Consider the following 19,494-nt stretch of genomic DNA (forward strand, 5'->3'; position numbering starts at 1 on the left):
AATTATAGATTTTTTTCATAGTTTCCTTTAATCAAATTGTGGAAGTGTCCTATTTTTAGTGTTGGGAGTTTTTACAGAAATGGGTGTGGAATTTTGTAAAAGCTTTTCTGTATCTATTGAGGTGATATTTTTTGTTTGCTTAGTTGTTAACATGATTAATTACATTGATTGATTTTCAATATTAAACCAGCCTTACATTCGGAGATCATCTTAATTTGGTCATGATGTTTTATCCACATTTTTTAATGTTGGATTTACTATTTTCAAGTTGTGGGGTTTTTTTTTGTTTGTTTGTTTTTTCCCTGTGTGGTCACAAGACATATTGGCCTACAGTCTTTTCTTGCCATGACTTTGTCTGATTTTGCTATCAGAGTAATAATATTATTCTTATAATATTAATTAGGAAACATTCTATCCTCTGAAATATCCTGGAAGAGTTTGTGAGAATCAGTCATTCGTCTTTCTTAAGCTTTTGAGAAATTCATCAGTGAAGCCACCTGTAATTAGAATTTTCTTATGAGTTTTTAAAAATTATTACCACTTCACCTTCTTTTCTACCTGCATACCTATTCCAGTTATCTATCTCTATTCAAATGAATAGCTTTGATAATTTGTATCTTTCAAATTTAAATGAATTTTTAACTTTAATCTAAATTGTCAAGTTTATTGGCATAAAGTTATTTATAATATTCCCTTATCATCTTTAAATCAACAGTGATAGTAAATTTCTAATTGCTGATGTTGGTAATTGTGTTTTTCTATTTTACCTGATTATTTGTCTATGGATATGTCAATGTTAATGATCTTCTCAAAAAAAGTACATGTGGTTTTACTAATTTTTCTCTATTAGGCTTATTTTTCTTATATTCCACTGATTTTGTTCTTGCTGTTTTCTTTATTCTGATTGCTGTTGGATTAATTTCCTCTTCTTTTCCTAGTTTCTTAAGATTGAAGTTGTGATTTAAGATCATTTTTCCTTTTCTAATGTGGGTATTCAGTGCTGTAAATTTCACTCTTAGAACTACATTAACTGCATCCCGTAAATTTCATATTTATTTTTTCATGCAGTTCAAAATATTTTTCTACTTTCTCTTGTAATTACTTCTGCTAATCGTGGGTTATTTTTAAACATCCTATTTAGTTTCCAAATATCTAAGGATTTTCCCAGCATCTCTGTAGTCATAGAACATACTTTTATGGCTTGAATCCTTTTAAATTTATTAATAATGATTTTATGGCCTAGAATATACTCCTACTTGGCAAAAATCCCATGTACCCTGGAAAAGAATCTATGTTCTACTATAGTTGGGTGAAGTGTTCTTAAAGGTCAGTTAGGTCAAATTAGTACATAGCAGCATTCATGTCTTTAATAGTTTTAGTGATTTTGTGGTCACTTGTTCTAGCTGTTTTTGGGAGAGGCATGTTGAAATCTACTACAGTTGTCAGCTTGTCTATTTCTTTTTGTAGTTTTATCCGTTTTTGCTTCATGTGTTTTGAAGCACTGTTGTTAGGTACATATGTGTTCAAAATTGCTATGCATTTTTAATGAATTCATACCTTTGATGTTATGCAGTGACCCGCATTATCCTTGATACTGTTTCATACTCTTGGCAATATTTTTGCATTCTATTGGCACAGCTACTCCTGCTTTCTTTTAATTAGCATTAGTGTGGTGACCCTCCATACGGATCTGTACATCCTGCTTCTGCATTTAATCTGTTGCACTAGGTTGTCTTGGATAAATATTAAAAAAAAAAAAAGAACTCTGCCTCACATATGGTTGAAAAAGGAATGATATTTTAATACTTTTTTCAAATAATTATTTATATTCTTTTATACTATAACAAAAAATAGTAATTATATTTTCTAAATTGTTAGCTGCTCTGTGAAATATGAAACCATAACAATAAATGTGTCATACATTAAAAGCTATTGATCTAGCTTCCTTCTTGAATTAATGTTTTATATGTGCATGATTTTATGCCACCATGCTTTGGTCATTTGGCAAATAATGATTCATTGAGTTATGAGTTCTTCCACATATTGATACATTTCACTGTACAATATCAAAGATATCACAATTGTTAATGTCATTACATATGTTATCAGAAAAAAAAAATCTTTAAGCAGCGGGAAACTGTCAAACTTATGGTATCAGGTACAAATTTTTTTTAAAAATTAATATTTTAGACAACTTGAATTGTATCATAGAAAAAAGGAAGATCTTAGTGTTATTATAAAAATACCAGACCCTCTAAAAGGGTCTCACTACTCACTGCAGGCATTTTGGGGTCACATCTTGAAAAGGGATGTACTAGAAATACTGGTAACTATTCAACATAAAAATTATTTTTGGAATTATGGCGAGAAAAAACACAGGAAGATAACAATATGCTATTCAGATATTTGTTATATCTGATAATATAATATAAATTAAAATTCCATGTCATCCCTACTGGTAGTCAGGGACTGTGTAGAGATCTTGAGGGACTTCTCTGGTGGCTCAGTTTGTAAACAATCTGCCTGCATTGCAGGAGACTGCCTGTAATTCACTAGACCCGGATTTGATCCCTGAATCGGGAAGATCCCCTAGAGAAGGGAATGGCAACCCATTCTGGTATTCTTGCCTGGGAAGTTCCATGTGAAGAGATGCCTGGCAAGCTACAGTGCATGGGATCATAAAAGTCAGACACAACTTAGAGACTAAACCACCATCACCTCTAGAGATCATTGACATTAACTGTGCACCATCTTTGTTTGTGTGAAACAAACATGTCACATGTCCAGCCATGTGACAGTAGCAGCTATGTGTGTTCACATACAAACTGGAAGATCAGAGTTATGTGAACACATCTTATACTCAGTTTATTAAAATGACATGTGAATGTGCCTAGCATAAGCTCACTGTAAATGTTCACTTTTTGAACAGAGAAGAGGGATATTCTTAATTGTTTAAAGTCTTTTTGAGGCTGTTTTTAATGAAAGGCAATTCAGTTCTTTCTAAATTCTTATAATCAAAACGAATGACTAACATATAATCCAAACTAATAACCAACATTGTCAAGATGAGTGGATGGAATTCATTTGTAGTTAGCACTGTAATTATGTATAATTTGGAGCTGTTTTTGTTTGAAAAGAGTACACTTTATTAGGTTGGTAAAATATTCCTCATCTGATTTTATTTGTACTATTCTTGTTTCTTTGGAAATCTTTTGTTTTCCTTAGAAAATCTAAATATTCATTCCAGTATTATTATCTATAAAGAATTCTAAATAATTGAAGCCTAAAATACAAAGCTTTTCTATTTGAATTTAGATCAACTGGTGAACAATTTTCTGACAGCTTTGTTCACCATCAGTTGCTCTCTTAAAGACAAAGTGTACTTATTAGAACTGAATATTAATGAATGGATTGATGGAGCAGTTCAGATACTGCTGTATGGGGATGGAGCTCGAGTGGGGATAGAGAGCTTATGGATGGGTTCTGACATTTATTATTCATCCATTTCCTACGCTGGTAGGAGATGTACCCTATGTATGCTGCTGCTGCTGCTAAGTCGCTTCAGTCATGTCCGACTCCGTGCGACCCCATAGATGGCAGACCACCAGGCTCCCCCGTCCCTGGGATTCTCCAGGCAAAAACACTGGAGTGGGTTGCCATTTCCTTCTCCAATGCATGAAAGTGAAAGTGAAGTCGTGTCCGACTCTTTGTGACCCCATGGACCGCAGCCTACCAGGCTCCTCCATCCATGGGATTTTCCAGGCAAGAGTACTGGGGTGGGGTGCCATTGCCTTCTCCCTATGTATGCCATGCCAAGTCACTTCAGTCGTGTCCAACTCTGTGTGACCCCATAGACGGAAGCCCACCAGGCTCCCCCGTCCCTGGGATTCTCCAGGCAAGAACACTGGAGTGGGTTGCCATTTCCTTCTCCAATGTGTGCAAGTGAAAAGTCGCTCAGTCGTATCCGACCCTTAGCGACCCCACGGACTGCAGCCTACCAGGCTCCTCCATCCATGGGATTTTCTAGGCAAGAGTACTGGAGTGGCTTGCCATTGCCTTCTCCGATCCCTATGTATGGGCAGGTATAATTACCCCCATTTTGCAAATACGAAATTCAGAATGTCAGCATAATAAGGCATCTAATCACAGTTAGAGCTGAGATTTGAAATGATTTTATTGACCTCAAAGTTTGAAATGAGCAACTTTGACTTTAGTGGTTTGCAATCAGACAAATGACAATGACTAAACATGCTCACGCCTATCCCGAAAGCCCAGCGGAGAGAGGTGTGCAGTGTGTGGACATCACCAAGTTACAAAGTGAGGAGTCACGATACGGTTGAAATGCAGCCTGGAGCCGAGTGTCTCAAGCCGCGCGTTTTAACCTGAAGTTGCCAAAGCGCAGCACAAGGGAGACCTTGTTTCGTCTGATTCCTGGCGGGGCAGGTGTCGCATACTGATTTGCACAGAGAATCCACAGAGCTTGACAGCAGACTTGCTACTCACTGCCAGATATTATAGCGCCTTTATGTATATATAACATAAATGTCATCCATTTATATAAGTATTATGTACATCATGTTATAAGTTCTTTACATACATTTAGGATCCTAAGATGCATTGTTAAAATCTTTTATTGTATATAATAGAGCCTGTAATTGAATTTAGGGATGTCCCTGGTGTCTCTCCTTTTCTGAGCTCCTCTCACCGACCTTCATGACAAAACCGCATTTAGCAGCAATCCCAGGTTGATATGAGCTGCAGTACCCATGCTAACCGCCTCCCCCACTTCAGAGCGGCCTCCACGCCCTCGGGTTCTGTCTTCCTGTTTTCTTCCACCCCTGCCACGTCCTTCATCAAGGATGGTTTTCCATCCCCGACACCCGCACCACCATGACAATTGTTCTCAGTTGACAAAAGATGCAAGCAGGGTAGGGCAGGCTGGTACAGAGCAGCCTCAGACGCATGTTTATTTGCTAGATGCCGAGTGTCCTCATCCTCTCTGTGTGTCCTGATCTCCTCTCTGTCCGCACAGTTGGCTTCCATTTACAGGACACTCCCATGCCACTTCATCTCGCTGCTTCACCTTTTCCCAGTGCTTTTGTGTGTGTGACACTGATTTATGCTTCTAGCATCTTAGACTCATCTTAGAATAATAGAAACATATGTTTATGTTAGATGTGTGTTTCTCTCATGTTAGATCTCAAGATCCCAAAGGAAAGAGGAAGGATTATTGATTTCATTTCTTATTACTGTGTCCACCACAGGGTAGACACTATTTTTCTGTTGAATTGCATTAAATTGAAGCTAACAAGCCTATCCCTAGGGATGTACAATCATAGCCTCATTAGTACTGAGCTAAACCAATTAAGTTAACACCCTTGGTCAGAGAATAGATCAATGACATTTCCTTAAAACATGACCTATGCTCAGAATGGAATTTGGGAGTTGAAAAAATGATAGTTATGACTTCAAAACTAAGTATTTCAAAACACGTATTTATATTATTGATATTTATGTGTCATCACTCAAGCTAACAATGTTTTAAAACCAAAGTATAGTGGATTTACAGTGTCTTATTCATTTCTACTGTACAGCAAAGTGACCCAGTTATACATATACACACATTTGTATATATTTTCCATTATAATTTATCATAGATACTGAATACAGTTCTCTTTACAGAAAACCTTGCTCATCCATTCTGTATAGATATAGATATATACATATGTAATACATGTTGCATAATACACGTTATGAAGTTAGTCCCAGATGGAGTTATATTTCATCAGATGGAAGGAGAAACTGGGGTACATAAAGGAAAACTTACATAATCAGTGAGAAATGGAAAAAAGAAATATTTTCCCAACACCTTGCATTTGATTTCCAGCAACAAAGTCCCTTGACAGGCTTAAAAGTGCTTTTAGAATTTGAAAAAAAATTGAGGAACATAATACTATTCTATGCCATTTACTGACTGCAGACACTTTACTTTCTACTGAAGTTTCACTATTACTAGGAAACTTTTCTAGAAAAAATATTTGCCAGTGACTACTGCCCTTTCAAGGAGCACTGACTGTATTTTTAAGAACTCCTTAAAGGAATACCACAACCAGTATTTTTCTGTTCACTCTATTTGAAACCTTTTTGTCCCTTGGAAAAAGGGCACCCTGCAATGTTTCAGATCCCATTTATCTGGCTAAAGCTGTTTCTGATGAAGAATCCACTGAGTAGAATTCATGGAACATTCTCCCTCTGTCTCTCCCAGTCTTCACAGTATCTGTAATAGCAAATTAATTTTTGTCAAAATATCCATTTAAATAGTTTCCTGGGAGAATTGTTCATTGTTAGTGAAGCATGCATCAATTTCTTAATTCCAAAAGGCAATAGATAGTTGATTATTTTATTATCCACATTATTATGACTGCCAAAAATGAGATTTCAGAGATCGTTTAAATATTAACACTCTATGATGACTTTATTTTACACTTCTTCTTCTTTTTTTTTTTCCATTGAAGGATAAATGCTTTAAAATATTGTGTTGGTTTCTGCCATACATCAGCATGAAACAACCACAGGTATACACATGTCCCCTCTGGAGATTCCTTAAAATGACCTTCTTTACTATAGATTGTTTCTCTGTTTCTTGGCTTCCTCATCTGTAAAGAATGAACAGAAATAGAATATGATAATTCCCATGGTCCATCAAAGCTATAAAGCTCTGTGTCTTACTCATGCCTTTGCCAAAGTCTAATATGATTCTACAGAACTTCTGTGCAGCTCCCTTTGAGTTCTGATGTCCTAGGCACTTGCTGACAATTGCTGGTTAGACATCTTCTATGTTTTTGTATTTATTTTTTAAAATTAATTAATTTATTTTAATTGGAGGCTAATTACATGTTTCTGTATTTATATTCCGGAGAAGGCAATGGCAAGCCACTCCAGTACTCTTGCCTAGAAAATCCCATGGACGGAGGAGCCTGGTAGGCTGCAGTCCATGGGGTCGCTACGAGTCAGACATGACTGAGCGACTTCACTTTCCCTTTTCACTTTCACACATTTGAGAAGGAAATGGCAACCCACTCCAGTGTTCTTGCCTGGAGAGTCCCAGGGACAGGGGAGCCTGGTGGGCTGCCGTCTATGGGGTCACACAGAGTCGGACACGACTGAAGTGACTTAGCAGTAGCAGTATTTATATTCTAGGGTAGCTAGTTAGTTAATGAAAGTAGTGTTAATCTTTCACTCATGTCTGACTCTTTGCAACCCCCTGGACTGTAGCCCACCAGACTCCTCTGTCCATAGCATTCTCCAGGAGAGAATACTGGAGTGGGTAGCCACTTCTTTTTCCAGGGGGATCTTCCCAACCCAGGTATCAAACCCAGGTATCCTGCATTGTAGGCAGATTCTTCACCGTCTGAGCCACCAGGAAGCCACCCTAAAGAGGGTATTGTTAAGTGGTTTTGGATTTGACTGTTCTGCCCACTTCACCTGCCAGTTGCATTCTTTTCATACTATCTTCCTAAGTTTGATCCAGAGAGCTTCCTAATCTTCCTGTTTGTAAAAGTGGGGAGGAGAGAAGGACAGGAGAAAGGCAAGTGGGCAGACATGTGGGAAGATTAGGAACCTGAGGATTCATCAGTTCTTAGCTTACTGATGCCATCTACAGTTTTTTGCATGTGTTTTTAAATTAATTACTCAACTCCCTTTATAGAGCAGACTTCTGTTAAGCATTCAATAAGAACTAGAACCAATGCTGCCCTTTGTGGGAAGCAGAGAAGGTGCCCACCTGGTGGGGGACCCTCCCCTCTCCTTGACTTTTAAGGGATTCTGGAACCAGGATGTTGCTCTTCCACTTCTTGCTCTGATGAAGTGGAGCTGCCTCTGGGTGGGCAAGACAGCTCACCGTCTTGTCCCATCACACAGTCTGGTGTAGGGACAGTACATCAAACGTTGCTCAGAGCAAATCTGGATAACAGGCAAGAGACAAGGAGCGGGAGGTTCCTGGTCCTGGAGAAAGGACCGCCTCGAGAAGAGGGGCAGGGCACATCCAGGGAGAGCTGGAGTCCAGGCCCTGATGGAGCCGAGCAGTGAGGCAGCCCCGCACCTACGTTCCTCTGCTCATAGTCACTCCTCCCACAGGAAGCGGGGAGAGGAAGCTCAGATCACTAGTGGGGGCCACAGGTTGGGAGGTGCAGGACCCATCCCTGTCATCCTTGTACTTACTAATTCATCAGTTTCCATCCTTTCCAAAATGTGCTGAGCCCTCAGAATCGTGACATGCTCCGGAGATACTAGGACAAACCAGAACACTGAGCAGGAAAGGCATTCTTCTTTTGGAGACAGAAGAGCAGGGAGAGGCTCCAAGGAGGTGACTTCAGAGCTGCACTCAGAGCATAATGAGGGGCGGGTCTAAGCCTGTAAAGTAGTGGGGTGGGACCAGCCCAGGCAAAAGGAGACCCGAGAAAAGACCCCAGGGTGGGACAAGCCTCCCACCTCTCTTCCCCAGAGGTGAAAGTAATCATGAGGCATTGAGTCCATGTGGAAAGACGGTGAAGCAAACACACCAGCCCGCACAGCCACGTCGGCACAGAAGAGACGGTGCATTTGTGCAAGTGTTGTTCGTGGTGTGACTCTGACACCTCCACCTGCTGTGGTTTCAGCATCACCTGCCCCAAGATCCCTTTTCTGCTTTCCCTAGGATCCCTGATTCACCCTTTTCTCAGCTTGACTTGGTCCTGCAGCCATAAAATTAAAAGACTCTTGCTCATTGGAAGAAAAGCTATGATAAACCTAGACAGTGTATTAAAAAGCAGAGATGTCACTTTGCCAGCAAAGGTCTGTCTAGTCAAAGCTGTGGTTTTTTTCAGTAGTCATGTACAGATGTGAGAGTTGGACCATAAAGAAATCTGAGCACTGAAGAATTGATGCTTTTGAATTGTCGTTCTAGAGAAGACTCTTGAGAGTCTTCCTAAAGTCATTCCTAAAGAAAATCAACCCTGAATATTCATTGGAAGGACTGATGCTGAAGCTGAAGCTCCAATACTTTACAAAGTGCCAGCTCATTGGAAAAGACCCTGATGCTGGGGAAAAATGAGGGCAGAAGGAGACGGGGATGACGGAGGATGAGATGGTTGGATAGCATCACCAACTCAATGGACATGAATTTGAGCAAACTTCAGGAGGTAATGGAAGACAGGGAAACCTGGCATGCTGCAATCTATGGGGTTGCAAAGAGTCAGACACAACTGAGTGACTGAACAACAAAAGCTACCTATATGAAATGGGTAGGTGTGAATCTAAGGATTTCATGTTTCTACTTGGTCAGATGAAAAAAATCTTCTTGTTTGCTAAATAGTGGATCCCCATGAAGTTAGGACATACTCAGAAGATGCAAATTAAATTTGCTCGTGGGGAGATTCACAGGTTCTTCTAAATGCTGTACACACACATCTGAGATCTCTCAGAGTCTGAAGGTCTCTGTCATTTGAAGCCCTGTTCACAGCATTATTATTGCTTGTATTCAGATCTCTGTCAGGGGCCTTTGTTGTGCTTTTATTAACATATAGTATCTAAAAATCCTGTGAAATATTAGATTCTTTTCTTTCCTTAGGCTAGAGAGATCCATCTACTCTCTAATGCGTTTTTACTGACACTAAATTGCCTTAAGGCTTGAAGAGATGAGTCTAAAACTTGTCACTGTAAGAAGAAAAATGACCCAGAAATGACACATAATATGTGAAAATCAAAAGGCTAATAAAAGGATTGTGATATTCACAGCAGCCACACATGCATCTCTCAATGATGCCACTGTCTGCAAGGCTGTGCACACCTCCGACGATGTCTTCGGAGGGAGGGGCTGGTTTACACAGACCGTCTTGCAGCCTGAAGTCAGTCTGCATGTATTAGGGCCAGGTCTTGCCATCAGTGGAGCATATACACTTGAACATCAGAGTTCCTTTCCCCAGTGCAGTATGGCTAATTTATCAAAGAATCAGTAGGTTATCCAAAACAGCTTCTTTTGAAATAAAGGCATGTGATTGCAGACACAGGCTTGCAAGGTGACTCCTGAGGTGGGTTTCACTCGCCACCCTTGGAATTTACTCCTGGAGTCTTGGACTGTGGTGGCTGGTTGCACATTTAGTGCAAGGTGCAAGGTGGCTGAATTCATGTCTTTGTCTCCTGTTTGTCCTGTGTAGTCATCTACAAGTATCTACCTCAGGGATACTGTAAGTGCAGCAAGCTCTGCTGGAGGCGGTGAGGGATTTCAAGGTGAATGAAATGTGAGGCTTTCTCTTGGGGAGCCTTTTCTGGGAGCTGCCTCTCTGTGGGGCTTCTTTTCCCAGCTTTTCCCAGCTTCAGGTTATTTCTCCAATGAAATATTGTGTGGAGCAATGAAAGAGCAAAGCTTACCTCAAAGAGAGGGAAAGGAGGAGGGGTGGATCAGGAGAGCACCCAGAATCCCCTAGTCCACAGGGGAAAACCTCTGGAGTAGGAAGGAATGGGCACCTTTTTGGAGCAGCAGTCTTCCGGACAAACCCGGCTACTTGCTGTACCCTGAATAAATCACCAACTCTGAAGCCAACAGGGCTTTCTATGGTGGGTTTCACTCTAGTACACAGATACTCAATTAGCGGAAAGTGAAGAGATCAAACCAGTCAATCCTAAAGGAAATCACCCTAAATATTCATGGGAAGGACTGATGTTGAAGCTGAAGCTCCAAAATTTTGTCTACCTGATGCAAAGAACCAACTCATTGGAAAAGACCCTACTGCTGGGAAAGATTGAGGGCAGGAGGAGAAGGGGGCAATAGAGGATAAGATGGTTGGATGGTATCACTAACTCAATGGACATGAATTTGAGCAAACTCCAGGAGATAGTGAAAGACAGGGAAGCCTGGAGCGCTGAAGTTCATGGGGTCCCAAGAGTCAGATATGACTTAGCAGCTGAACAACAACAACAAATTAATTATATGAATCTTTTAATATACAACGCAAATTTAAATTTCTGGCCATTTCAATTTCTTACCTTTTCACTAAAGGTAAAATCATTCTTCCCCATAATAATTTATATTTATTTACCTCATTGTCCAATAGTTGTTTGATGAAGTATCGCTTGCTCCCATTAGCTCAACAATGCATCCTTATGACTAGCAGGGCACCTCGTGCTAAAAGCCAGATCATAACCAGTTGTGAACCAGTGCAGGTAAAAAAATGTTATTTTCTCTCTTCTTCTCTTCTATTTAAAATACAAAATCATTCTGCTTCAACTATTTAACTTGAAAGTTGCCGTTTGGATATTTGTTATCAATCACTGTTCATCTTGAGATTACCTAAAATCAGTTTTCTAAATTATTTGTGACAATTTCCAACTATTAACAATTGTCAAAATTGTTTGACAAAATTAATCTAAGGTGTTCTGAATTCATTTGCCAGTGGGAAAGTACTAATAATTTTTTCTGTTATTTTCTTCTGCATACTTTCCAGAAAACCAAATTAGTTTTCCTAATGTTATATGCCTTCAAACATAGTAATCATAAAATCTAATCATAAATAAAAGCTTAGCTTATTATGTATTTGAAGTTGAAAGTGTGCATGGATTTTAAATTGGACTAATTTATGCACTAGATAAAACCAAAGCAAGAGGTTGAAATAATAAATTAGAAGTTGGGTCATCATCATTTTCAAGCTCAGCCTTATTCATCACAATGCAGAGTTTACCCATCAGTGGCTCTGTTTTTAATTGCACAGTCAAGAACAGAGGTTGCTTATTAGTGATTTTTATTGCTTTGAAAGTAGAGAAGCCTTGCTATTTTATCTTTTGTAATTTTCAATCATTTGTCAAAAGGTTTCAGGCCAGAAATTAAGGAATGGGTTCTGGACATACTTTGGACAGATTTCCTGAGAACTCAGATAGAGATTTCTGGACTAGATCTTCTGTGGTACCCTACGGTGATTATGGAACATTAGGAAGAATCCTTACCTCTAGTAGAAGAGCTTCTTTAATTTTTGTCTGAGGAAAATCGGAGGAGGGTATGAACTCTGTTAGGTGTGAGAGAGTTCTGTCTCAGTGAGTGAGAACAAAGGGGCAATCTAATAGTAGGATCTTAAAACATTTTAAAATTTAACTTGTAATAAAATCAGAAGTGGTACAATTATTGTCATATAGAAACAAATGTGTACTTGTGATTCTATTAGCACTCTAAAAATAGCTTTATGCTGATTTTTCCTGATATACAGATTCAGATACTTATAAAGCTAAGAGTTACCTGGGGTAACAATTTTGTAGAAAATCTTTTTCTTCTCTGTATTGCTACATATTTTGCTCATTTTGAAGAAACATTGTATTCTTTAAAATACATATGGAATAATATAGTCAATCATATTTCTATTAATGGACACTCTCATGACTTCCAAAAAGCAACTCTGGCCATATTTTCTCCTACTTTGGATAATATATCTGTATTATATCGCCAGAAGTGAGATCTACCAGTCAGCGTTAACAGGATTCACTAAGACCTTAAGTTGATTAGATGTATAAAAAGCACGTATGAAAAAGATAGATACTTTGTTGGGGTGGAGTACATCCATTAGAACTATGAATGACAGACTTTGGAACTGAAGTAGGTGGATGCTAGGGGGAAACAATAATATCATTTTCCTTCCTTTATGTTTGATCATGCCCAAAATATTGTCTGAGACACTAGCACCCCAGTTTGAGAGGATCAAAAAAATATTGACACACTCTTAAATCCCAGCGCTCCCTAACCTATTATTAATCACGCCGCTTGGTTTATTTTGCTCAGTACTTATGACACTTCCATTTTCTTCTGTTTTTTCTTTTTTTAAGGTGGGGGTCAGGGGCTGATGCCATTGGCTGGCAGAAGCCAAGATCCTGATCCTTGCATACTTTTCATTGCTAACATCTACTTCCTTGTACATGCTCTAAAGACATCTGTTTTTTACAATCGCAGATCGGGGACAACAATATGCAATGCACAGTCCTCAATGTTCTGGTTAATGTTCAAACCTTCAGGCCCTTCATGATTGTGTTTAGCCCTTCAGCTAGTGACCAACTTTCTCAGCAACTCCCTCAAGGCTCTGGTCATGAGGACAGTCACTAATGGTTTTCCATCAGTCACGTCAGAACTTCAACATCTTGTTTTCAAGATGTTTTTCCACGATGTACTTTTTACTGCTCCCAGCCCTTTGCCTGGGGGTGATAAGAAAGTCATTCTTATTCTTCAAAGAAGCCCTGTTAATTATAGTACTGGCCTACACATAGCATATTCCCTACATATCCCCCTTTTTTATTTTTAGAAGCTTATTTCTGATGATTATTGTTGATCACAGAAGCCAAAGCGATAGTTGCTAATTGCTGTTGTTGTCCGTTGACTTTCTTAGTGATTTGCTGTCAGATGTGGTAGTTACCACGGATAACAGAGCCAAAAACAAGGTAGCCAAGGTCAAAGGCTGTCCCTGTTCTTTGACCAATTTTTCCCCTTCAATGGTCAATTTCTTCAATTGACCCCAAGTGGGCGGTTTGGCTTTGTTGGTCCTGGGAGCTGGTCCGGGGTGGTTGCTGATCGTCAGTCTTGTTGGCCACGTCACTGGTGGCTCTCCAGGAGGATCAGTGTCGAACCATGTCCTCTTCTTTCTTTGACTTGCCTTCCTGGTCCAACGGTGTGGTCCGTCATCTCACGTTTCCCAGGCCGACCGCACCTACCAAGTCTCCTCATTTTCTTATTTGATTTATTTATTTTTGTCCTCCTTTAACTAGATTGCTGTCCCCATGAGACTTTATCAATCACAATTTCTGTGTCTTTGTACCTGGAGCAGTGTGTGACACATAGATTCAATAAAAATGTATTGAAAGAATGATGAGAAGCGTGAGAACTGAAATTTAGGTAAATAAGGAGAACTGAAGACTGGGACCTGGCATAGAGAACAGAGAGAGAGAGAGTAGTTGTTTTCAAACCAAGTATTTAGATTTTTTTTTTCTTTTATTCAGTCTGTTCCCAGAAGTCTAAACAATGACCAGAGGCCAATGAAATTAAGAAGGGATGTGTCTAAAAAGTATAGCTATTTTAAATAACTGCTATAACCAGACATTGAAAATTAGAATTATGTCTACATTTTATTTTTTAAAAAGATAATACATATTATGTCCTTATTATGCAGCTTTTCTCAAAATTACCTCCATAGAATTCTAGTTGCCTTGGATATTTTGTGCAAAAGGGTTTCCTAATCAGATAAATCTGGAAAATTCTACATATTTTAAATTTTCTTAAGTAGGTGAAGCACATTTTGCATATTAAATTTTGGTGAGCTGAGAGTCCCCTTTGGACAAGAAAGATGCTGAATTGTCTTTAATCCAGAACTTTTCACATTGCTTTGACCCTGATTTGATGATTTTTATAGACATCTGTCTCGGAGAAGGCAATGGCAAGCCACTCCATTACTCTTGCCTAGAAAATCCCATGGATGGAGGAGCCTGGTAGACTTCACTTTCACTTTTCACTTTCACGCATTGGAGAAGGAAATGGCAACCCACTCCAGTGTTCTTGCCTGGAGAGTCCCAGGGACAGGGGAGCCTGGTGGGCTTCCGTCTATGGGGTCACACAGAGTCGGACACGACTGAGGTGACTTAGCAGCAGCAGCATAGACATCTGTGATGATCCCAGGATGTTACATGAAAGTGTGAGAGATGTTCTTATGTTACTGAAATAATGTCCACTGCAATGTTGCAGACAAGAAATTTTTCCATAAGCAAGAAAATACAGCATTTGTTTAATTTTCTCATTATCTTTTGCCTATTAATGACTTTACATATTACATGGGCAGCTATTCCTATTTTCTCTAAAGACTGTCTTTCATTCCCATTTTTGTCAACCTCAACCTCGGAGCTTGTCAAATGGAGGACCCAGGCAGAACTTCCTCTCGTAGCAACAGGCTTGTAGGATTATAAAGCAACACTGCACTCCATTCAGTGCCAGGCAGCGGGCTTAGAAGAAGGGATCAGGTGTGCTCAGACCCGAGGCATGCCTCTCGCATTTCCTCATACACCTGTTGAGTTGTGATGCTGTGATCACATTCCGTTACTGCTCCCAGCCTTCATGTTTCCTGAGGCAGCTCTGGAGCCAAAGCAGTTTTTCATCTGCCTCTAGGCTGGATGGGTCACTTTTTTCTAAAGCAAAGTATCTTTTCCTGTAAGATGCATTTCTGAAATATAATAGCACCAGCCTTCTTCTGAATATAATTAACATAAAACGGTGGTAACAAATTCTTTGCATGCATGTGTGCTCATTCGCTTCAGCTGTGTCCATCTCTGTGTGACTCCATGGACTGTAGCCCACCAGACTCCTCTGTCCTTGGAATTCTCCAGGCAGGAATGCTGGAGTGGGTTGTCATGCCCTCCCCCAGGGGATCTTCCCAACCTAGAGATCGAACCTGCGTCTCCTGAGGCTCCTGCATTGAAGACAGATTCTTTACCACTGAGCCACCAGGGAAGCCCCAACAAATTCTTTACTGAGACATTTTTTCCCCCTGTTTTTCATTGGAAGCAAGTTTTATGAAGATGATAAGAACACTTAACTTGGAAAGTATCTTTAAAAAAAAATTAAGCGTACATTGCTGTTGACTAAGCTACAATGATGTATAGCAGATCTCTAGAAATTATTTATATTACTTAACTTAAGCTTTATGCCTTTGAATTAATATCTTCCCATTTTCCCTCGACCCCACTAGCCTCTGGTAACCACCCTTCAAGTTTTTTTATTTTATAAATTTGACTATATTTGACACCTCATATAAATGGAATGCTAGAGTCCTTGTTTTTTTGTATACTGAGACATTTCTTAACCTGGGCTTTTTCTTTTTTTGGTAGGATGTTTAACCACATGGAAGGACATCTAGCTTTGTTTTGATTCCAGGGTTTACTTCTTTCAGGTGCATTTCTTTCTTAAGCTGCATCACCTGATCCTGCCATGTCTGTTATTACTTAATTTTAGAGAAGATACCTTAAGGATCATATATTTATTTAAGAGAAGTTGGCAAAATGGGAATTTTAACCCAAGTCTTGTGCTGCATTAAAGGGTTTATCTGTGAATAATTACTTAATGGGTCACTTAATGTTTTTATATTGTTTTGATGGCATTACATGGTAGCACCACTGTGATGGTTCCTTTTAAAGACATCTTCCATGAGTAATCCAGGTTGTTTTTTTTGGTTTTGTAATTGCTCAGGGTCGGTGCAAATGTACAGTTCTCCTGCGAGGACAATTACGTGCTCCAGGGATCCAAGAGCATAACGTGTCAGAGAGTCACAGAGACCCTGGCTGCGTGGAGCGACCACCGGCCGATTTGCAGAGGTGAGTCGGGGTGGTCACGTCTGCCCAGATTCTCTTTCCTTATAGCTGAATACACAAGGAAATCCAAGTGCAAAGCCTAGTGTATAGACAGCAAAACTTGGTGATGATTTATGCTTTCGTGGTGATGTCAGTTAACAAGAAATATATCATTTTTTTGAAATTTTTTAGGAGACAAACATTTCCAAGGATATTTGTGTTTTTTAAATTTCAGGCAATACACGAACAAACCTAATCATTCCAACACATTCTATATAACTTGGTATCCATCTATCTATACACACAGCTTGCATATGTACGAAAATATGTTATATAACTAGATGCTTTGGAAAACGGAATGCAAGTCCCTGTAAATCTAAAAATGCTCACTTTGCAATAGCAGTGAAGTTAATTTTTTGAATTTGGATAGTATCAGTGATAAAGGGGGTTTGTTAGCCTGATCTGAAGCCATCATTTTATTATTAAACTAATCTTGGACCTAGAACAAAATGTTGCATTATCATAATCTTCCTCAATGAGGTCAAATATTTGTTGCATCTATGAAATATGTGAAAAATCCTACCAGAATTATAGAAGCCATAGTGAAACTGGCAGAAAACTGTTTTGGATATTTTACTCAGGAAAAATTAATAAAATTAAAAGAAAAGCTGGCTGTTTTGTTTTGTTTGCATCATGGCCATCAAATAATTTATGCAAGGTGGTAGTTTTAAAGGAAGAAGAAAAAATGTACTAAGCTGAACAAGGAATAAAAGGGGAAATTTCATATATAACAATATCTTTTCCCTCCTTATAGTCTTTTTCAGATGAGGATTTATAAATTTGTATTTAAAATGTTTTGGTTGTACAAACGCATAATACAAAATGAACCATGTCAGTTACATCCTGTGAAATGAGGCAGTTGTGAAATACATGGCTAGTTTCATCAAAGCTAAAATACTAGAGTGCCTGGTTTACTACAGTGTGCCCTTACCTTGTCACGTGTAGAGAACACACCTTTGTAGCATCTGCTCACCCCAAGGGCACAATAGGTGTGTGGGCTGCTTGCAGGTGACCCTTCCCCAAGAAAGGCTTCCCTTCCTGGAGGAGCACCCCTTCTCGTCAGGAGGAGTGTGTGGCTGTGCCCTCCCCTGTTGTCACTAGACTATCTGTACGCTAATATTTACTAATGCAACATCATTAGGCTTTCAAAGGAACTCTAGCAAAACCCATGTTCCCACCACGCAGCGGTAATGCTCGTTCTCCCAGTGACAAATGAGGACCAAGCCTCCAGTATCAGCTTTCCCTCTAAGGGGAACAATGTGCTTTCATTTTTTAATGTTTTTCTTGCTTTTCTAGATCAGGAACATATGGCATTATTTTAAAAGCCCACACTAGACAAAACTAGTAAATGTACATCTGTTTCAAATTGATATTAAAAGTAACATAAAGGGAATATCGACCAGGATATTATTTGATTCTTACCTTATTTATTAATTCAGAAGTTTTCCTTGCACCTGTTTTGGGTCAAATCTCATCTAGACTCAAAATACTTTCTCAGCATGTTGGCCCCTAACTGTGTCCTGACTTGGTACCAAACACTCAGAAGTGCTTGTCTCAGCCGACAGCTGCTCCAGCCAGGCTAAGGGAGGACAGTTCCTCCATCCCTCTGAACCACCAGCTGCTCACTCTCAGAGGTCCTGAGAGAAGGAGTCATCTGACTTCCTGTCCCCATAGACTCTCACAGTCTACTTTATCATATTTGAGAAGAGATGTTCTTCCACAGGGTGTCTGTCTGTTGTGTGCTTCTTGGTCTGGTTCCCGTGGACAGCTTCTCCCCTCTCCAGCATCCACTTCCCTCCTTCACACTCAGATTTACTCATTTCTTCCCCTCGACTCCCGACTCCCAGTTGATGACTCAGCTGTTTTGCTTCAATTAGATGTACTTTCTTTTTCAGGGACTGATCTTTTAATTTGTTTCCACTTATTACTTGTAATTCTCTGAAATAATGAGCTATAGCAGCTGGAAATAATTCTTAAGAAAGCATTTTCTTATAGGATGTGTATTTTAAATCTATACACCGGAGCAGACTATGTCTAGGGAACAATAAAAAATATCTTTAAAAACACAGTTTTAAAGACATCTGTATTTTAGAGCATTTAGAGTAGTAAGACATTAAGTAAACCTTTAAATCAAAAGTTTAAATCTCCTAAATAGAAGAATTTGACATAAACTGTTTAGGATAAGGTGATAACAATTAGGTGACTTTAAAAAAATACACCTCAAGAGAAACTTAAAACAAATGGAGGTGAATTTTTCTTTCATATAGAATTAAGATGTAGGGGCACAGGGCAAGGATGGGCAGGTCTGTTTCAGAGATGGAAATTCCCTCAAGTCTCACTCTGTCCTCCCTATGGTCAGACCTCCATCCTAATGGTCCAAGGTGGCATCCAAACTCCAGATGACAGGATGGAGGAGTTTAGGAGAGAGTCTGCAAAAACCATCACATGCATTCCTTCTCAGTCCAATTGGCCAAAATCCAGTCAGATATTCTCACCTTGTTGTGAGACTTAGAAACATATTTATATATATTTTTTATTCTGGGTGATTATGTATATAGCAAACAGTTATACTTCTATGAAAGAAAAGGATCATAGCTATTAAGGGAATCTTTGCTATCGGGGTATATTTCTATAAGAAGGAGAGATGGAGTCAATCACTCAAAATATGACATTTTTTTTCTACCCTGTATCATCTGCAGCTTTTCATGAGTGGAGTGTGTAGATAAATTAAGGAATCAATCATCCCTCTCTCATGTCCCTTGGCATTTTTGTATCAGTGTAGGATTATATTTGTAAGCAATATGGATGAGAAGAGGTGGAGCTGTGTGCCTGTGCATATCCTACTTTCTGGACTAGAAAGGGCTCATCTGTGAGTCTTGTGGTTAAGCAGGGAACCTGTCCTCCACACTTATCTCCCTTTCCCTGCCCTGTCCTCACCTCCTGGCCACACAACCTTCTCCCAAGAGGTCAGCTTCCTTCTGCAAAGCCAGCAGTAACATCCCTCCCTCTAGTCTCGTTGACAGTCTTCTATTTATCAAGTAGTCGCCATGTACCATGACCTAATCAGGTACACATACAGATGGATGGTCAAGTGCT

At 39.4% G+C, this 19,494-nt stretch overlaps 1 protein-coding gene across 1 annotated transcript in view; it reads left to right on the forward strand.

Annotated features, from left to right (window-relative positions):
* CSMD1 (CUB and Sushi multiple domains 1) overlaps positions 1 to 19,494 on the forward strand; it is a 1,848,896-nt gene that overhangs the window by 1,247,642 nt on the left and 581,760 nt on the right. Inside the window, exon 10 of the mRNA XM_088832674.1 lies at positions 16,238 to 16,362. Within this exon, the coding sequence (XP_088688800.1) occupies positions 16,238 to 16,362 (125 nt within the window). The remainder of the gene's footprint in view (positions 1 to 16,237; positions 16,363 to 19,494) is intronic.

The sequence above is a fragment of the Moschus berezovskii genome, chromosome 26 (genome assembly GCF_049115385.1).
Source record: "Moschus berezovskii isolate FMDL1 chromosome 26, NW_MosBer_1.0, whole genome shotgun sequence".
Lineage (NCBI taxonomy): Eukaryota > Metazoa > Chordata > Mammalia > Artiodactyla > Moschidae > Moschus > Moschus berezovskii.